A 21839-nucleotide genomic window follows, 5' to 3' on the forward strand; every position below is an offset into this window, starting at 1 on the left:
TAGTCATTTCTCCAAGGTGGCGTTTGTGTGTGCGGCTTAACTTTATTTAAATTTATTTGCGTATATATTTTGCAAAGTACGAGACTTAGAATCAAAGTCCAAGTCACAAACTCTCAAGATCCCCCCCCCCCCCCCCCCCCCCCCCCCCCAAAGACACTTCACACTTTACAACATCTTTTTCTGTGATAGATTATTGCTCAATAATGTTGATTTGAGGGTTAAGCTCACGAGAGCCAATGACGCTTTTGGCCTTATGGCGCCTCAAAATGCCAATTACCGTCTGAATATTCTAGGGCGCCTACAGCCACCTTTGCTTTTGCCTCTGCGTCACCTGGTCCAGCCTCTAGGTCTGGGTCTGCAGTCAACCGGCCGCATTCCAGGCTATGGGTTGGGCGCCATGGCCGTCGTGGGCAGACCCCCTTCGCCTGAGTCATGGACAGATAGAGCTGGGTGTCATCTGCATAGCAGTGAAAATGTATGCTATGTCTTCTAATGATGCTGCCTAAGAGAACAGACTGTGGCTCATTGTGGCGATTGTGGCTCAAGACTTGGGAGTTCGCCTTGTAATTGGAAGGTTGCTGGTTCGAGCCCCAGCTTGGACAGTCTTGGTCGTTGTGTCCTTGGGCAAGAGACTTCACCCATTGCCTACTGGTGGTGGTCAGAGGGCCCGGTGGCGCCAGTGTCCGGCAGCCTCGCCTCTGTCAGTGCGCCCCAGGGTGAATGTGTGTGTGAATGTGTGCGTGAATATTATATATATATATATATATATATATATATATATATATATATATATATATATATATATATATATATATATATATATTTATTTATTTATATTTATTTGTGGATATATGACTGACTTTAATTATTACACATTCGCACATAAATACGTTACGTCATATTCAGTACTTTTGACAGTTCACTCTTCGGTCGCTCCATCTTTTTTGGGAAATTCCACATACATAAATGTAAATTTCAAAACTCAACCCCATCATTTAATTTGTTTTTGATTGAAATTGAATATTACTTAAACTCTCTTAAATTAACTTCCAATAAAAAAGGTTTATCATTTATTGAAATTCATTCGGAAATGTTTAACGAATGAGCTGCTATTGTAATGGCCTTTTTACTTTTTTTGCCTGTCCCATTTGGTTCTTTAGCCATCAGAATTGTTGTCTGAAGACCAACAAGGATACCCAATGGATTTACTTTGCCAAATGGATCATCGTGGCATTGCCGTATTGGTCCATTTGGTCGATCTTTGTTTTTATTATTTATTATATTTTATTTTCAGATGTTACAGACGGGACAGACATGAGTGAGGGATAGGAAAGGGAGGAAGGAAAGGAAAAACAGAAGGGGAGAGGGACAGTGAGAAAGGGGGGGAGAAAAAAAATAAAAATCTCCTGGATCACCTGTTGAGAGAAAAATAGAAAACAAGCAAAAAAAACAAAGCAACATACTAAACACAACACCATCGCATTAATCTAGCTAAGTGTAAACAGCAGTAAATACTAAATATTCAATGTTGTTGTGCAGCACGCAGGACAGATGTGCTTCGAAGTAGCGGCCAAGAAAGGTGTAATTTGGGTCTGCGAGCAGTGAACACCCGTGTGCATACCTGTGTGGATCAGCGTGCTTGTATTCCAAAGGTTTTTCCATGTAACGATCTGCTAGGGAGTGTGGGGGGGCCACAGCCCCGTCCTCCAGGGTGTGAAGCGGGTATGGAGGAGATCAAAACTCCAGACATCCAGAGGCCCACAGAACACAAGAGACGATGGAAGACCAACAGAGGGGCAGCCGCGCCACTGTTCCAGTAAGAGCTGAGGAGAGTCCCAGATGAGGGCTCACTCAGCAGCCGCGGAGCAGAAGCCAGGGGGAGTTGCAGTGACGCGCCCATGAGCTGCGACGGCCCCCAGCTGTGCCTGAGTGACCGAGCCCCAGGCCGAGAGGCCGGGGGGCACCCCACCTCCGAAGGGGCCCGAGCGAGCCCGAGGCTCCAGGCCCCGATAAGCGGCCGCCAAGGAGTGAGCCGGTGTGTACCTGGACGCCCACCCCCAGACACAAAGAACCACCAACGCACCGACACCCGAGGGAGTCCGCCACCGGCAGGGGAAGTGGTGGTGGGTGGAGATAGGCCTCCAAACCTTGGAGGGCCTGAGGTGTCCCCAGAGAGGTGGCGTCTGATACCCAACCTGACATATAGACACAGACATACAGGCACACACAGACACAAACATCCATTCCCACCCTCATGCTCTCATGTGCACTTACTCCACACTCAACCAACGTGGAGACAGACATAAAGAGACGCTGTACACACGATCACACTCCCGAAGCGTACTCTACAAACTGGGTCTAGGTACCCTTGCCCCTGGAGGGGGGAACTGCACCCAGACCCAGGTGGTGTTACCCTTTTCCCTGCGGTGGGGAGAGGCAGACCACCCCGACTCCGTAGCAGCAGGGAGGCCCCACACCCCAGACCGCAGTCGGACGGCCAACTCCTCCTAGCCCTCCCGCTCCAGCAGGCCGCAGAGAACGGGGGTGGGAGAAGACTCCAAACCTCCCTCCACCCGCTCATTGTAGTGTTGATGCATGTGTGTTCTAAGGTGCAATTAAAACCCAGGAGGGCATGGAGCTACCTGCCAAGGAGCAGCAGGTAAGCGCATAGTCCCTCCTGATAGCCCTTAATGTCTAAGTGTATTTAAAATTGAGAGGTGGGCAACGACGCCAGGGGTGAGGTGTACACCCTGATGGTAATTTGGACTCCGTGATTGTGCCCACCCCCAAGATCCTATATGTATGTGTAATGAGAGTGTGAATAATGTGAATGTCTAAGTTGGGGAAGTAGGTGACCACAGCAGTGAAAGACAAGAGAAAGAAAGAAACCACATGAACTGTGAGCAACAACAACAAAAAAGAAACGAAACGGAAACATTCCAATTAAAGCAATGACGGAGGGTGACGGTGTTATATCTGCTATAGGGGTGGGTTTAAAAAATCGATTCATTGATTAAATTCGATTCTAACTGGAATAAAACGATATCGATTCATTAAATCCTGAAATCGATTTTTTTTTATACATATGTAGTTTGCCGCGTATGAAACTTGCAAGCGGTTAACATGAGGAAATCACGCGAGAGTTAAGTGACCTGGACGCATGAACCATCATGGCTACTCCCGGGAATGTGCCACCAAGCCTAAAGGCAGATGTCTGGCAACACTTTGGATTTAAGAACTGTGAAGACAGTGAAGAGCCGGACAAAAGCAAAGCCGTATGTAAGATGTGCAAAATGGAGGTAAAGCACTGTGGAAATACCACAAATCTCAGAAATCATTTAACGAGGCATCATCCAGATATCCTGCTAGCAAAAACGGCCGACACCAAGCAACGCTCACTCGAAAAGGCATTTGCAGTGAAGTTTGAATCCACTTCTCCACGTGCCCAAAAGATAACCCAGTCTGTGGCAACTTTCATATGTAAAGATATACGTCCGTACAGCGTTGTTGAAAATGATGGCTTCCAAAACCTCATTAATACGCTAGAACCACGCTATGTTTTACCAACACGCAAACATTTGAGTGAAGTGGTAATCCCAAACATGTATGAAAAAGTGAAACACGATGTTACAGCCTCTCTCAAGTCAGCAGAGAGAGTCGCTATAACCTGTGACAGCTGGACATCCAGAGCAACAGATAACTACCTGACTATCACCTCACACCATATCGACCAGGAGTGGAAACTTGTGTCTCATGTCTTACAGACAAGAACCACTGAAGCAAGCCACACAGCAGCTAATTTATCTGAAATTATGTTCAAAGCAATCGAAGAATGGGAGCTTACAAACAAAAATCCAGTCATCGTAACTGACAATGCTGCAAATATGGTGCGAGCTGTGGAAATAACGGGCTGGTTGCACATTGGTTGTTTTGCCCACACACTCAATTTAGCTTCACAAGCAGGACTGAAAGTTCCAGCTGTTGCTCAGCTGCTTGGCCGAGTGAGACGCATAGCATCCTTTTTTCATCGCAGCACTGTTGCAAGTCGCAAGCTTAAAGAGAAGCAAAAGATACTGAATCTACCTGCCCATAAGCTGGTGAATGATGGGGTGACCAGATGGAACAGCACATTGGAGATGCTGGAACGCTTCCTAGAGCAACAACCAGCAATCTCTGCAGCTCTACTCTCACCTGAAGTGAGGAGAAATGACAGTAATCTCTGTAGTCTTACAGAGGCTGACATAACTGATGGAGAAGATATAGTGAAAGCTTTGAAGCCGCTGAAAGCAGCCACACTGGTTATGTCTGAAGAAAAGTCCCCGACCCTTTCCATCATTGCACCTCTGCATGCACAGCTGCTGGAGAAGATGATCAGTGTCTCTCACGACTCCTCACTGATTAAAGACCTCAAGACTGCTGTATACGACAACTTGAAGTCAAGGTATGTTTATGAATTGTGTGTATATGCCATGAATGAGTGTAACTGTATGGATGCATGTATTACATGAAAATTCTTATTATAGTGAAAAAATATATATATATTATAAAAATGTTAGTTAAGCCCTCTTGTCTAGTAATAGGCCTTTTGATTTTATATCTATCTATCTATAGATGTTTATATATAAATTATGGAAACAAAGTCGTATATTAATGTTTCTGATCTTGCATGAGTGTATGTAACCATGCACATGTATATCCAACATAATAAACTGAGTTAAATGTGCAAAATCTCTTTTCAAGATATGTGGCCCTAAAGGACAAGCTGTACATTGCATCAGCATTAGATCCTCGCTTTAAGGCCCTGCCATTCTTGTCCAAAGAGACCTGTAACAACACATTCTCTCAGTTGGTGTTGGAAGCAGCAGGTTTGGAGAACGTGGACACAGCTATTGTGAGTTACAGAAACAAAAACAAAAAATTATTGGTTTTTTTGCACTACTCGAGTTAGAATATAAATAGTAATTTCTTTATTAATTAAGTTTTCATTTTTCTACAGCGACAGTCTGATGGTGACACATCTGAGGAAACTGTCCCTGACATCTCTCTTGATGGTGTTGATGAAGTGGATTATGCCCCTCCAATTAAGAGGTCAAAGGACTCTGCATTAATTTTTCTCCTTGGGCCAGCCTACTCAACAAAAACCACAGCACCACAGAAAACACCAACTCAGAAGGCAAAGGAAGAAGTGAATCGATACAGGGACGTTGAGCCTGTTGCACTTTCTGAGGATCCTTTGATCTGGTGGAGGGACCATGAAAGGGAATATCCTCTCTTGGCTCTACAAGCAAAGCAGTATCTTTCCATACCTGGGACCAGTGTTCCTTCTGAACGAGTGTTTTCAACTGCTGGTGACATTGTTACCGCACAAAGGAGCTGCCTGACTCCACAACATGTAGACCAGCTTCTCTTCTTGCAGAAAAACCTTACAGTCTCAAAGAAGTGAGAGGGTAGTTATAAATAAGGCTAAATTGCATTAGTTTCACAGAGGTTTTACAATACTGTTCAGTATGTTTTCATTTTTTGAAGTATTTTAAAAGGCAGTTTTTCATTTTCTGATCGGTCAGTTTCTGTCAGTTCACTTGTACACGCTGTGTTATCCTGTGTGTCTCCAAAACACAATAGTGGATTTCAGAAAAGCTGTGTGAGACACTAACAGCAAAACTATTTCTCTGAGGTTTTACTGATGTTTACAAAAGATGTGTTCTATTTGCACTGGATCCCTGATCCACTTGAAATGTATGTATGAAAAAAAATATATACTAATGTTAATTAAAAATTACATTATTTAACTGCTTTAGTATCTGTTCTTAATTTTGAAATTTATGTAATTCATTCACAAGGCTTAGAGGGTTCTTTTGACAGTACATATACAAGGTGAATTATCATAATTTTATATATACTCATATGGAAAAGATATATATAAATCTTATAAAGTTTTTATCTGTCTTGTATGAAACTTGTATGAAAAGCATACAAGAGTGAAAACACATATATCCCTTGAAAAATTATATAATGAAACTTGTATGTTTTGTATACTTACTAAAAAATATATGAAAGTAATGAGAAAGTGGCCACTTTCATGAGTAAATCATGTATGTTTTTACTATTTCTTTTCCATATGGGTATTATGGTTCATATAATAATATTTCGGACTGATTCAAAATCGAATCGAATCGAATCGAATCGTGGATCGAATCGATTCGGGACCTTGTGAATCGGAATCGAATCGATTCTAGAAATCAGTGACGATACCCAGCCCTAATCTGCTATGACATCATATTGATATTACTAGGTTAAACCCATGTTAAAAGAGAAAGTGTGAATGAATAAGAAACGAGTGTAGCGGGTTCTTATCTGGAGTGCAGTCAATATAACCACGGTGTGGTGCCGGGGTCGCGGTAGAGCTGTCCGTCCACGTAGAGCCGGTCCACGGCGATGACAGCACGGGAGCCTTTCTGGATGAAGCTACGTCGAACTGGGAACAGAACCTTGCGTCGTTCCAGGATCTCTTTGGGGAACTGGTCGTTCACGCTGAAGTCCGTTCCTTTCAGCTCTCTGCCGCGACTCTTCACCTGTTCCTTCTGTTTGAATTGACCGAATTTGGCCACAATAGGCCGTGGTCTCCCGGTCCGTGACCGCGCGCCCCCCAAGCGATGTACTCTATCGAAGTCGATGTTCTTTACGGTGTCCTCCGGCAGCTTCAGGTGGATTTTAATGAAGCTTTTCACCGTTGCCTCTGTGTCCTCTCCGGCAGTTTCTGGAATACCAGAAAACACAAGATTATCTCTCATGCTACGGGCTTGTAGATCGATAACGGACTCTTTTATTTTTTTATTTTCAATGTTTAGCTGGGTCACGTTATCGGTGAGAGATTTGACCGACTCCCGTAGCGTGGCATTTTCAGCGGCAAGCGTTTCCACCTGCTGCTGGCTGAATTCCAGGGATTCTCTCAGAGATTTAAATTCCCGGTGTAAAATCTCCACCAGGGACAGCCTCGCATCGAAACTGGACAATCGCTTGTCGATTGACTCCAGGATGTCTGCGATGTCTTTGCCGGCAGGCGATGTTGTACCGGGGGAGTCTGCCGGGCGATATCTCTTCGATGACGGCGTCTCAATTTTGGCCGGGGAGGATGCACTCTGGGCCTTCTGCATTACTAAATCTTGAAAACAGCGGTCGATGTAATCTTGGAGAGCGTCTAAACTCTCCCCGTTGTCCTCCAGGGTGTTAGAGATGATAAAACAGATGTTGTTAGTTATATGACAATTGATTAGTATATTTGGTAATACTGAAGCTTGAAAAACCTTTGTTAAACTCTATGCTACCATTTGCTTTTTCTCCGCCAAAATTTCCGGCGTCTGACGTCACCTACAACATGGGTCGCTTACCTTGTCCTCGTCTCTTTTTACTTGTTTTAACAAATCAGCCTTAAATCGTCTTCAGACTGTGCAGAATGGTGCAGCACGTCTCTTAACAGGCACCAAGAGAAGATTGCATATCACTCCAGTCTTGGCCTCCCTTCACTGGTTGCCTGTAAATTTTAGGTTTCATTTTAAAATTTTAGTTCTAACCTTTAGGGCCCTGCATGGTCAGGCTCCTCAATATTTATCTGATATTTATCTTATATATAAGACCACAATATGTACGTCTCCCACAGTGTGTGTCTGACAAGGTGATTAGCAACACAGGGGCACCACAGGGGACTGTCCTCTCCCCCTTCCTCTTCACCCTCTACACCACAGACTTCAGCCACTGCACAGAGACCTGCCATCTTCAGAAGTTTTCTGATGACTCTGCGGTGGTTGGATGCATCAGCAGGGATGATGAGACAGAGTACCGGGCTGTGGTCGACTCCTTTGTCACGTGGTGTGAGCAGAATCATCTGCAGCTCAACGTGGCAAAGACCAAGGAACTGATCGTGGACTTCAGGAAGACCAGGAAACACTTGACCCCTGTTTCAATCCAGGGGGTCAGTGTTGACATTGTGGAGGACTATAAATACCTTGGAGTACACATTGACAATAAACTGGACTGGGCTAAAAACACCACAGCACTTTACAGGAAGGGCCAGAGTCGTCTCTATTTTTTGAGGCGACTGAGGTCCTTCAACATCTGCCAGAAAATGCTGAGGATTTTCTATGAGTCTGTGGTGGCCAGTGCGATCCTCTATGCTGTTGCATGCTGGGGGAGCAGGCTGAGGGCAGCAGATGCCAACAGACTTAATAAACTGATCCGTAAGGCCAGCAATGTTGTGGGGATGGAGCTGGACTCCCTCAAGGTGGTGTCGGAGAGGCGGATGCTGTCCAAGATAAAGACAATGTTGGATAACACCTCCCACCCACTCCATGACATGTTGGTCAGTCACAGGAGCTCGTTCAGTGAGAGACTGAGATTACCGAAAAGCACCACTGAACGACACAGGAAATCATTCCTGCCTGTGGCCATCTCCCTGTACAACGCATCCACTTAACACACTGTTTGCTGCTACAACTACACATGTTTCTTTTCCAACTATTTATTTATGAGTGACTTATGTATGTATGTATGTATATATATGTATATATTGTACTATTCTTAGTTAGCGTATTGTCTGTCTTGTCTTAATGTTGGTTTAAAATGGAGCACTGTAACAAAAAATAATTTCCCCCAGGGATCAATAAAGTATTCTGATTCTGATTCTGATTCTGACCTGCTGAAACCACATTCATCTTCTCGGGGTTTAAGGTCATTAGATCAGAGACTGCTGGTGGTACCGCGCACTCGTTTTAAAACTCGTGGTGATCGTGCCTTTCAGACTGTAGCACCACGGTTGTTGAATTTTCACTCCATTGATTATTTTAAGAAACAGCTGAAGACATTTTTATTTAGAAAAGAATTTGATTAATTTCTTCTTATGCTGTTTTTATTGTTTTATTGTTTTACATTGTTTTATTTACAGTTATATTGTTTTTATATTCCCATTTTCTGTGTTGTAAAGCACTTTGTGATTTTTATCTGTGAAAAGCGCTATATAAATAAATTTTACTTACTTACTTACTGTCACAACTTTCAAATACAAAGTTGTTATGGAGTCTGTCACATTCCCCCCCTTTTTTCTTTTTTTTTTCCCTTTATTTATTTATCCTTCTTATTTCATTGTACTGTATATTGTTACTCTTATTTTCCTTGTATGTCTACTGTACAAACTGAACTGGAATGACTGACCTTTCGCTTTATGGTTTCAATAAAGTTTGGAAAAGAAAAAAACAACCTCTTCGGCCGCTCCCGTCTGCGGTATTTTGCGGCACAATTCTCCACACCCACTGCCGCGCTATGAATTGTGGGATATATGGGACCACGAAGCGTGCACCGGACCACGCTTGATATTTGGGGAAGTCGACGGCGCATTTGGAGCACACTTTGAATTGGGACAGCTATCGTCGCGTGGCGGTGACGTAACCGCACTTAAAATGCGTACTTCAAGCGTGCAGTCGCTGGTCGTGTCCAAATTCATGGATTGCATCCTCCTGAGGCCGCATTTGTAGACCGATTACGTCACAGCGACGCGCCGAAGGCTGTCCAAATTCGTAGACTCCTCCGAATGCAGCCGACAAATGCGTCCTCCTTTTCCCCGAATTTGAAGGATGGGTCGGGTGTGTCCTTCGTGGCCTACCATATCCCAGAATTCATAGCGCGGCCCAGCCAAACTCCAGTTTCCAACAATGGCGGTCGCTAGTAAGTTTTAAAATTACTCATACTAATCTTTCTGTGTCACAAAATAAACTTTTAACATATTTTCAGGCGAGAAAGTAGCTGTGTAAACATCAAATATCTGCTCGGTTTATCAAGGTATCGCATATTTGCAAAAGTGCTTCGACGTTTTCGGAGACGTCTGCTACCCACCAGCTCGATAGCTAGCTCGAGAACGGCACAACTCCCGGCACATCATTTTCAGATCACCGCGGACTATCGCTGCTCGGGTTAAACGTAATATATAAGTCACTTAGACAACCTAAAAATGTTATTGTTGGGCTTTTTTTCAGTGTTTTGTTTGTTCGTGAGTAAATCGGTTTGGCTGAGATTAAAGTTATTAGATTAGATTAGATAAAATAAAACTTTATTAATCCCCCGGGTGGGTTCCTCCTTGGTTTTTACACAGCTGACTAAACGTGAAACAGAAAACTGATTAAACAGAAGTATGAGACAGTCGAGAATTTACACCAGTGTCCTGTTATATTTTAGATAGCAAGGAGCAGACGGCTGAGTTTATTAAACTCCACCGAGACAGCGGTGACGCTAATCAGAAGGCTAGACCGTCCAATTTCACGGCCGTTTACTTCTGGCCTACCCGATCTTCTGAGGACCCGGCCCACGTAGACCGCGAAGGCTGGGTCCTCAGGAGGATGCAGCCCATGAATTTGGACACGACCTCTTTCTCATTTATTTTGGTCATGCTTATACACTAATCTTTTCTGGCAAGAATTTTGTGTTTTTGTTGTTTCCTTTATCTTTTCTGAGTTCTCTCTTTGTTACGAGAAAATATTGTTTGGTTTCTTTAAGTACCCCATGCACAGGGCGAACGAATTTTATTTGATTAACTTATTGATATTATTGGCTAAATTTCATATACATAAGTCAAAATTTTCTAACGCAAAACCATCCTTTCGGTGCTTTTTAAATGAAACCAAACAATATGTTAAAACCATACAACATTCTCAAAAGAATGTGTCTATTTTGCTTTCTTATACGAATCCCCTGACATTGTGTTTGCTATTTTGTATCTGTATATCTGTATTTTGTGCTTTGTCAATAAAAAAAAAGAAAAGCGTGCAGTCTCTTAATTGGGACACAGCCTACGTCTAATGGGAGGGGGCGTGGTCCTCTTCCCGTGACACCACGCTGCAAAGGTCCGCAATAGACGTGTGCTCAAACACGTGACCGCACAGCTACAAACCACAGCAGAGCAGGAAGAAGGGGGCGGAGCAAAGTGTGTGTGCAGGAGAGAAGCAGAGAGAGAAGCAGAGAGAGCTGCTTATACGTGAAACGGGAGTAAAGTAGTGAACTTAGAGGAGAGAAACGAACTAAAGTATCGATCATAAACCACTACCAAAGTCCTGATCGATATCTGCATCGATCTGCCCACCCTTGTCTCCTGGATCGTAGCTGAGATCAGCGTGAACCACGTGGGTCTCTGCTCCCTGATCTGTTTCCTGTGTTTGGAAAGAGTTGCAGCTTCATCGCGGAGTTTCTCTCGGTTTGTGGGCTCATCTAAAGGTAAGCACCGAGCTAACTTTACTGTGAGTTCAGTTCATGTTGAGTTTAGCTCCTGAATGAGGTCTTCTGCTGCTCTCCTCGGTGTCTGTTCACAGTTTATTGTGAACACGTTGAGAGAAGAGTGAGAGAGTGTTTGGAGAAAAACACCAACTAATCATTAGCTCAGCATGCTGGGAGAAGTTGGAGCAGAAAAGTATTTTCATTGTCCCTGCAGCTGTTTTTCTGCCTGCACCAAACCTCTACAGCCTCATTTCTATTTGTATGGACTCAAATGTCGTCATAAATATTTTGTACTTGTAAATCAAATGCGTATTTGTGTATTGAGTTTTGCAACTTTGCAAATAAGCATTAACACTATATGTATTTAAGATAAGATAAGATAAGATAACCTTTATTAGTCCCACACGTGGGAAATTTGTTTTGTCACAGCAGGAAGTGGACAGTGCAAAAGTTATGACGCAAAAATTAGAATACAATAAGAATAAATACAGTACACAGCTGTACAGAATAGAATAAAATAATATACTATATACAGTAGAATAAAATAGAATAAAAATATACAATAAGATAAAAATAGAATACGAATGCTATATACAACTGAGTAAAAATACAACGATGCCAGAAAAGATTATTGCACTTAGTGTTATTGCACATGTGTGGATGTGTGTGTTTGTTCAGTTAAAGTCTTTGTTGTGGAGTCTGACAGCAGTGGGGAGGAAAGACCTGCGAAATCTCTCCGTCCCACACCGTGGGTGCCGCAGTCTCCCACTGAAGGAGCTGCTCAGTGCTGTCACAGTCTGCTGCATGGGGTGGGAGACGTTGTCCAACAGGGATGACAGCTTAGCCGCCGTTCTCCTGTCACTCACCACCTCCACTGGGTCCAGAGGGCATCCTAGGACAGAGCTGGCCCTTCGGATCACCCTGTTCAGTCTCTTCCTGTCCCCAGCAGAGATGCTGCCGCCCCAGCAGACCACACCATAAAAGATAGCAGAAGCCACCACAGAGTCATAGAAGGTCTTCAGGAGTGGGCCCTCCACCCCAAACGACCTGAGTCTCCGCAGCAGGTACAGCCTGCTCTGCCCTTTCCTGTAGAGGGCGTCTGAGTTATGAGTCCAGTCCAGTCTGTTGTTCAGATGAACACCAAGGTACCTGTAGCTGTCCACAGCCTCAATGTCCATACCCTGGATGTTCAGTGGTTGCAGTGGAGAATGCTTGTGCCTGCGGAAGTCTACCACCAGCTCCTTGGTTTTACTGGCGTTGATCTGGAGGTAGTTCAGCTGGCACCAGTCCACAAAGTCTTGAGTCAGTCCTCTGTACTCCTTGTCGTCCCCATCAGTGATGAGGCCGACTATTGCAGAGTCATCAGAGAACTTCTGCAGGAAGCACTGGGTGAAATTGTGGGAGAAGTCTGCAGTGTAGATGGTGAAGAGGAACGGAGCCAGAACCGTTCCCTGTGGGGCCCCCGTACTGCAGACGACCCTGTCCGACACACAGCCCTGAGTCCTCACATACTGTGGTCGGTCGGTGAGGTAGTCCAAAATCCAGGTAGTGAGGTGATGGTCCACTCCAGAGTTCTCCAGCTTGTCCTTCAGAACCGAGGGAAGAATAGTGTTGAAGGCACTGGAGAAATCAAAGAACATGATTCTCACAGTGCTTCCAGCGGTCTCCAGGTGAGCGAGGGAACGATGTAGGAGGTGAATGACGGCATCATCCGCTCCAATGCCAGGCTGGTAGGCAAACTGTTAAACTGTTAAATCCTAACAGTATCTGTAACCAGATATTAACAGAAAAATTTGTAACACTTGTAAATATTTTTTACACACAGACAAATTCTCATCTGTAGATGCACAAAAATAAAATGTTCACATATTTTGGTTTACAAAGTTACAAATACGCATTTGATTAACAAGTACAAAATATTAATGACTGTTGGGTCTGTGTTCCCACAGGCCCCGCTAGTTTAGAGACTTGTTCCTCATGAAGAGCGAAATCAAGACAGAACATCTGTCCCCCCCCTTGGTTACAAACACAAGGGTGTGTGTGTGTGTGTGTGTGTGTGTGTGTGTGTGTGTGTGTGTGTGTGTGTGTGTGTGTGTGTGTGTGTGTGTGTGTCCTCACCAAAAGGATCATAAAAGCAGGAAGCAACATCGGACAGAATCTTCACAAGGGATTTGCTCATGATAAAACACTACAGCCTCTTCCCAGAACCTCGAGAGGCTGGGGAGGGGGACAAAGGAATGTCTTGATCCTATAGTTTGAATCAAGACTTTATAAATTTAAGAACCACAATGACAACATTCAACAATTTGACTTAACAATGACCACAATTTGAGCCTCAATATTTCAAGTGATAACAGGAAAGTGTGTGTTCTTGATTTTACTACCTGGTGGGATCCACTTTAAAGTTGTCCATAAAATTTAAATGATTAATTTTACAAAAATGAAAGCAATATATCACTGACATATGAATATGAACTTCTTCACAAATAAAATTTTTTAGAGAAAAAATTACCAATAATCATCCCACAGATGTAATATTATCTACAGCTACTCTTAGTACCATTGATGTTAAGTTAGACTCTCAAGCTGGCTGTAGTTAAACCTTTACTCAAAAAGCCATCTGTAGACCCAGCAGTCTTAGCTAATTATAGGCCAATCTCCAACCTTCCTTTCATATCAAAAATCCTTGAAAGAGTAGTTGTCAAACAGCTAACAGATCATCTGCAGATGAATGGTTTATTTGAAGAGTTTCAGTCAGGTTTCAGAGCTCATCACAGCACAGAAACAGCTTTAGTGAAGGTTACAAATGATCTTCTTATGGCCTCTGACAGTGGACTCATCTCTGTGCTTGTCCTGCTAGACCTCAGTGCAGCGTTCGATACTGTCGACCATAATATCCTATTAGAGCGATTAGAACATGCTGTAGGTATTACAGGTACTGCGCTGCAGTGGTTTGTATCATATCTATCTAATAGACTCCAGTTTGTGCATGTAAATGGAGAGTCCTCTTCACACACTGAGGTTAATTATGGAGTTCCACAGGGTTCAGTGCTAGGACCAATTCTGTTTACATTATACATGCTTCCCTTAGGCAGTATCATTAGAAGACATAGCATACATTTTCACTGCTATGCTGATGACACCCAGCTCTATCTGTCCATGAAGCCAGATGACACACACCAATTAGTTAAACTGCAGGAATGTCTTAAAGACATAAAGACCTGGATGGCCGCTAACTTTCTGCTTCTTAATTCAGATAAAACTGAGGTTATTGTACTCGGCCCTGAAAATCTTAGAAATATGGTATCTAACCAGATTCTTACTCTGGATGGCATTACCTTGGCCTCCAGTAACACTGTGACTGCTCCTCACATACAAGGTCTTAAATAATCAGGCCCCATCTTATCTTAACCCTTTAGAGCCGATCAGAGCGGACACGCTCTGTTTTGCGTAACTATTTTTAAATCCCAGTAGCACTGCAACCACGTAAGCTAGCGCAAAAATTTTTTTTGCATATGAAACCGGAGGAGTTGTACTTGCATCTCATGCCATCAGCTTGTCCTAGGTCACGGTTTCCTTCCACATAAATCTTTGCAAAAACTGCATAAAAAGCGCTTGCAGGAACAAAAACATGATATTCCAGAAACACGCTTTGCCAATCCGATCAGCTGTTCATAACACTTCCTACGTTGGAATAGACGTCAGCGCGAACTTTTGCATTTCCGCCATTACCTGCCCGAAACCGGAAGTGACGTCATTTTCGCGGAAATGTAGTCTTTTTTTATGATCAGGGCCTCAGGGCATATACTGGTCTTTTTAAAAGTTATCTTTGACTTTATGCCTTTCTGTGTCGTTTCTGGGATGCTGAGGACTCATATTGCACTGTTGGAAATAGTTTATTTTGATGCATATGCTGCTTTTTTGCAAATTTGCAGTATAATATTTATTTTCGTTTTTCCTACAGTATATGAAAATTGGTGTATTTCAAAAATAAAATTATGAAGACACTCAAAATTAATTTCCTGTGGTGGGAAACTACTTTGTGCAACTTTTTTGTATTTACAGTTTTGAGGGATAAGCCTCTTAAATTTCTCTAACTACAAATATATGTTAAAAAAGAAAAAAACGATTTTCAATTTTTTTGTAGTTTATTGCACTTTTTTGCAATTTATGTAATTACTATGCACTTAATGAATACATATTATTAAAATCTGGGCTATAATGGTTGTATTGATGTATAGCAACTTGAAATGCTCCCAAAAATGGCTCCAGAGCATGTAAAAATATAATATAAGCTCTGGCGGACTTGGTTCTATGGTAGGTCTTAAAGGGTTCATGACCTTGTAGTACCATATCACCTGTCGAGGAGGGAAATTATTTTACTGCTATTGTTAAATAATTGTCATTGCATTAATAATATAATCTGCAGCATGGATATTGCATTCCAAGGTTTAAACAGTGTCTCTTTCAGAAAGACTGAGTTGCAGGCTGACAGGAAGTTGTATGCAGAAGTGAAAGCAGGAAGTTATTTTGAGCCGCAGGCTAAGACGAGGCTTTAACAATGTAACAGATAGCTTTAAGAAGGCCTTAAGCAGTTATGACTATTTTATACACAATGCATATCTGTGCTTATTAAAGAGTTGGAGCTCGGTCAATTAATTGGGGGTCGGAAGCTTTGTTCGGCGCGATGTTCGGACAATCTATTGTGCAAGTGACTTGGAGCCATAGAAGGAATCGCAATACATGCTTACAAAACACTTATATCAGGTCATTTTATATTAAGGTTTTAGTAGAGGTTCTTGGTTAAAACATTTATTTAGTAGAAGACATACACATAGTCTCAGTGAGCTTCTGGTCTGGTAAAAGGTCAGAAGTGCAACAGGTGAATTGAGAAAGAGCATGTGAGGTCAACACACACACACACACTTTAAATTAGATTTATTTAGAGGAAGAGGTTAGTTATGTTTGGCTGTAACTGCAAAATTGTCTTGGTAAAAGAGGAACCGTTTCTTGGTGTCTCGGCAAGAAAGAGGAACAAGATAAGAACGGAAAGTACCACGCCATGAAAATAGAAGATGATTTTCTAGGTGAAAAGTCATGATGATGTTGATCTGATCTATGTATAAAATGTACTGGTGACGTATGAAGGGGCGTCAGTAAATAAACCCTGATGCTATAAAATATCTGTTCATGCTTTGATTAAGTCGAAGACTACTTCCTGTCTGCGTACAGAGTTGTCTTCCCACACGTGTGTTCATTAAAATCATCGTTTGGCTTCACCCGGCCGGATCGGTGTGGTTATTCTTCGATCACCTCTTGTACCCTTCCTCAATACTGAATCTTAACATTTGGGGGCTTCGTCCGGTTATTGAGGAGGGTGAGTTGGAGGTTTAGACGGAGAAATCCGGGGTCTTAGGTGGTCTGACGGGCAGACATGAATTCCAGTGGTCTAAGTGAGTGGGCATAAGCCGGCTTATCCAAAAGGTAAGGCACTACCTGTTGAATTATTTCCAAAGTGTGCCAAATTGGACATGATAAAATTTAAGTCTACTCACTGAAGTTACTGGTGGATGTCTGTTTTGATTTTGATGAAAATCTCATGAGTTGATGCAGTTAGAGTTCTGCTAAGAAGAAATGAAAGTAGTTAAGAGTCTGATAAGAAAAGTTTAAATAATGGGTTGAAGTCCCAAAGAAATTGAGTTAGAGTCTCAAGTAGTTTGGTAGGGTATTTGGTCATTTTGTGGGTTAAAGTCCCGGTTGGTCATTAGGTCAGACCTCTGTGGGTCAATTTGTGGGTTAGAGTCCCCATTGTCCATCAGGGTCGATCTGCCTCAGTTATACACTTTGTTGGGTGTTTTACTGTTGTTTCAAAGTATTATAAATTATTCTAGAACGGCAGTTAGAGTCTGCTAGGAAGCGCAGTGCTCAGAGGTAACGCTTGCCAATGCAAAGGACGCTTATGCATTGTCCTCGAAGAGGGATAGTCAGTTGGTCACTGTGGAGCTTGGGGCACTCCAGAATAACTAGGAGTTAGAATCTCCTTACCGTTTGAAACGGTATCTGCGCTTTTTTGGCCAGCAGAAGTGGATTTCGGGCGTGTAACTTTAACTTAACACTTCAAAGTTTGGGTTGGTTGACGCTTTTAAATTGAGTTAGGGATTTTAGAAATGAGGCCAGAAACAGTTAAAGTCTTGATACTGGTTAATTGGTCGCAAAAACTCAGGGAATTTATCCGCTGGGCGGTTATTTTAAATTTGTCTAAATTGTGTAGGCGCTAAAGCTGACAGATCTGACAGTAGTTGTAAATATAAGACGTCTTTGTAAAATAAGAGATCTCTGTGTGAAAGGAGTCTGAGGCAATGCTGCTGCTATTTTTAGACGGTGTGTGTGAGTGAAAATGCAAATTAGTAAGCAGTGAACTGTTTAAGCCACAGTTGGTTTTACAAATACTGCTGCAAACATTGTTGAGTGTGTGTTTCAAATGCCATTTATGTTTATTAGAGGACTATAAATAAAAGTTTTGAGTTGCCGTAGTGGATGTATAGTAATTGACTGAGTTTGGATGTAGATATATAAATATATTGAGTGCACTGTATATACTTAAGGCTAACACATCACTTTCAGTAGTAACTGTTCTCCAGCATTAGTTGCTGGTGGGTTTTATTTTTTCAATTTCTTGTGTGTGCGGTGAGAATTAATGGAGGTTTCAATTTTTGTTTGTTTGTTTTTTACTTGCTTTTTTGATTATGACAACCATGTCTAAAATACTCTTAGGAAAGTGGGTTTTGAGTTATATCCCTCAACTCTAGTCACACTTTAAGTGTGAATGCGGTGAATGCGGTGACTAGAAGGTTTTGAATGATGAATAAAGGTGTGTGAGGTGTATAAAATACTAAATAATAATAACACTATGAAAGTTGATAGTAGAGTGAGTGCAAGGTGATGTGTGAACAGAGGAAGTCTAAGAGAGAAGTGTGTGCGTAGGCAAAATGCAGAGTGTGTGCGTGAAATAAGGGAGTATTGTTTTTACATCAAGGTTTAGTAGAACTAAAGTAGAACGTTACAAACAAACAGATAAATAAAGTAAAATGAAGAGAGAAATTAACTGACAATTACATTAATGAATAGAAAACACACATACACAAAGTGCCATATGTGAAATTATTCTAGGAAGGAGTCAGAATTGAGATAGCTTATTATAGAGATAGGTTAATATAAGATGCAATGAAGGAAGCAGCTTACATTCCTTTAATTCCCAGAGCCAGTGTGTTCCCTCCCCTGCCCACTTGGGCCCCGTATCAGGCGAGTATGGAAGGCTGGATAGCCCATGACGGGTAAGATCCCACCTCGAAACCCTGGGACAACCTAAGGCAGGCACAGTCACGATTACTCTCGGCTTCAGTAAGAAGACGGGTCCTGACGGGTAAGGCCGCTGGGCTAGGGTGGAGGTGGAAAGTGGCAAGTGGAGCCCTACCTTCTGGCTGAGGACAAGGAATGCTGCTATTTAAGGTAGGAAATCAGAATTTGGGTTAGTAAATTTGGGGAGGAGAAAATTGACTGTTTAAAGGCAAAATTATGAAGGAGTCTGACACACTGTAAAAGCACCATATGCAAATTCACACACACAAACAGAAAATGCATTAAACTTATAAAGACAAGACAAGCTCATGGAGTTTAATGCATAGACACTGATTAAACCTGGCTAAGAACACAAAACATAGGCAAGGAAGAACAGCTTGCTATTTTGTATGAATGATACAAGGGTGTGAATGTTTAATAAAATACATTTGAGTTTGTAATTGAGGAATAGAATAAGCCATATGACAAAGGGAGTTATGAAAACGAAAAAGGGATTAAAGTAGTTTTAAAAAAAAAAAAAAAAAAAAGAGTGACTTAGGAGTGCTCTCGTACTGAGTGATCAACACTAGTGATCACTGTTGGAAGAAATAAAATGATTTAATGAGTTGGGAATGTTTAAACATATGTTTCTGTTGTTACAGCTTCTTGAGAGATGACTCAGTATGCAAATTAGCTGGAGTGTGTGTGTGACTGTGACTTTCAGGAAGAGGAAGCATAGCAGAGACGAGAAGTGCAGATTGGGGTAGGGAATTTATAGTTTAGTGATTATATGATGTCGTAAGGGGTCTTATGCTGAATTTAAGAGTATAAGGGGGTGATTTTTGTTTGCAAATTGTGTGGTTTTAATGAGACTTTTGGTGTATTGAGGAGGTGAAATTATGTGGTGGCAAGATTTGTGTGTTTAAGGTTGTTGTGGTGATGGGTTGATTCTGTCAGGTAGGTTGTTGTTGGTGTTTTTGTTTTAAATAGAGGGAGTTTTAGGAAACATGGACATGTCTAAAATTGGGCCCATTATTTTGTAACAGTGCACTTAAAGAAAACCTGTCAGGTGATTTTGTTTTGTTTTTATGAGCTAACAATCAGCTCTATTTTTCATTTCTGTTTTAAGCAGGCCTGCAACAGTGAATAACGGCGCTGAAAATTCTCGGGAGGAGCAAATATAAGGGGGCTTTCCAGATTACAATTGGCTGAGGAGAAAGCTACCTGTGGGGACTGATCAAGGTCGTAAGTCCCTGTAAAAAGGATTTTATGCGAGTCAATCCAGTCCAAAAGCATAAAGAAATATTTTCCTATGGAAAATAAAAAATGACGGAGCTCATTTTGCTGAGGGTGGAGTATTTGATCGTGCGGGAGGCTCCACCATCAGCAAATACATGGTGTGACTGCATGTGAGTGAATGTGAGACTGTATGTGAGTGAGGATGAATTAATGTGGATAAACAATTTGCTTTTACCAGAAAAATTTTTGTTTTATTAGGTGGGGTTAGATTATGAGATTATAGTATATTGTTGGGAGAAGGCCAAATGCTAAAGGGGAAATATTTTTGATGTAACTTAGTTACCATTAATTGTAGAAACACATGACTGATAACTGTTCTGTTTTAAGTTTATTTTTATGACATATATTGGATCATGAGTGGGGAAAACTGAGCAGTTTTAAGTTTTGTATAGTATCTTGACACATGAAATGTATCAAGATAAAGGGGGGTTTAGGGTTTAATAATTTAATTGTTTAATAATTTAGGATCATTTTAGGACCTTTTGGGTTTTTGATCATTTGGATATGGTAAAACTGAAACTGGTATTTTTAAGTTAAGGTTAAAGGATTAAAAGTGAACTTGTCACGGTTTGCGAGGCAAGCCGTGTGGAGTTGTAGAAAAGGACCCAAAAGGCGGCAGCTCTGGTGCAGGTGAATATTTATTTACAACGGTGGGCACAAAACAGCACTGGTGGAAAAACAACCTAAACTGGGTAAGCTAATAACACAAACCAGAAACGAGGATGCAGGGAGACCGAGGGGAAACAACACAGACAAACCAGCAACTACCATAACAGAAGACACAACTTAAATACACCCAGAGCACGGGGAGAACACAGACATAACAGGCTGGGGGAAACATGGAATAAACACAAAGAGAGACGAGAGCTCATAAATACACAGAGGGGCACAAGGGGGTAAGAGTCACAAAGGGAAAAAACACTTAGGGAACACCACAACAGGACACCTCAGAAAACCTGGCCTAAATAAGGAGCGAAAATACAAGGAACCAAGAATGCTGGGCCAACATGGCCCAGGACCATGACAGAACTGAATCCTGTTTAGAAGATACAATGCCGGTTTTTCAAAGTTTTTCAAAGCTGTGAATAAATTTTAGAGGGAAAACTAGTGAGGGTTGAAGGAGTAGAACAGGTTTGATTTCTTTTTTGATTTTTAGAAGAAGTGGTTATAATGTAGGCTTACACATACAGATATTACATAGGAGGTATTTTTAGGATAAAGGGGGAGCTTATAAATAGAAATGATTTTTATACATATTGCATTTTGTGCTTTTAAAGGAGTTGTGGCTCAAATTTGTCTCTGGAGGGTCACGAGCCTTTGGCTAGCGCTATGATTAGCCAATCTACTGTGAGGATAATATGAGTTCATGAAGGATTGCACACGCTTACAGACACAGAGTTAAGAAACACACATGACAGTATTGATTCCAGGCAAAAGGCCTTAAATTCATTTAGCTTTTAACTGAACTTAAAGAAGGACTAAAGAGGAAGGAAAGCATATGTTTTGGTTAAGTCTGATACATTAGAATTAGAAGGTATTGTTACATTAAAAGGAGCAAAATGAAATAAAAAGGCTATACCAAAACAGGTGATAACATAGGAAATGTGAGGTTTTAAAATGAAGTTAGTGTTAACACATAGGAGTTGTTTCAAGGCAGCATTTAGCTATGATGAAATGTATACAGGAGTAATTGCTTATATGCTTAAACTTAATTGATTAAAGTGGTTGTTTTCTTTTGGAGTAGATTAACTTGCAGCAGCGACAACTTGTGCACAGGATGTTGATGATCAGATAAGGGAAAATAGAGCGAGCAACTGGACGTGAAAGCAGGGCTTAAAGAGTTTAAAGTGATGAGGAACGTTGAAGGATATACATAAATACAAGTCAATAAGTTAAGAGCATAATTAGGATCAGGCTTTTGATTAAAGAGTCCCAGATAGGATAAGTTA

At 41.8% G+C, this 21839-nt stretch overlaps 3 protein-coding genes across 4 annotated transcripts in view; 2 read left to right on the plus strand and 1 right to left on the minus strand.

Moving 5' to 3' along the window:
- LOC101471554 (uncharacterized) overlaps nucleotides 1-21839 on the minus strand; it is a 291948-nt gene that overhangs the window by 72283 nt on the left and 197826 nt on the right. The gene's annotated exons all lie outside the window — the stretch shown is intronic.
- On the plus strand, nucleotides 1130-5789 carry LOC112435556 (E3 SUMO-protein ligase ZBED1). Its single transcript, XM_024804221.2, has 3 exons — nucleotides 1130-4441; nucleotides 4741-4891; nucleotides 4997-5789. Exons 1-3 carry the CDS (start codon nucleotides 3171-3173, stop codon nucleotides 5441-5443), a joined length of 1869 nt encoding a protein of 622 aa, XP_024659989.2. The 5' UTR covers nucleotides 1130-3170; the 3' UTR covers nucleotides 5444-5789.
- LOC143420414 (uncharacterized) overlaps nucleotides 11080-21839 on the plus strand; it is a 30984-nt gene continuing 20224 nt past the window's right edge. Inside the window, exon 1 of the mRNA XM_076888546.1 lies at nucleotides 11080-11253. The gene's annotated coding sequence lies outside the window, so the exon portion shown is untranslated. The remainder of the gene's footprint in view (nucleotides 11254-21839) is intronic.

Source organism: Maylandia zebra, linkage group LG9, assembly GCF_041146795.1.
Source record: "Maylandia zebra isolate NMK-2024a linkage group LG9, Mzebra_GT3a, whole genome shotgun sequence".
Classification (NCBI taxonomy): domain Eukaryota; kingdom Metazoa; phylum Chordata; class Actinopteri; order Cichliformes; family Cichlidae; genus Maylandia; species Maylandia zebra.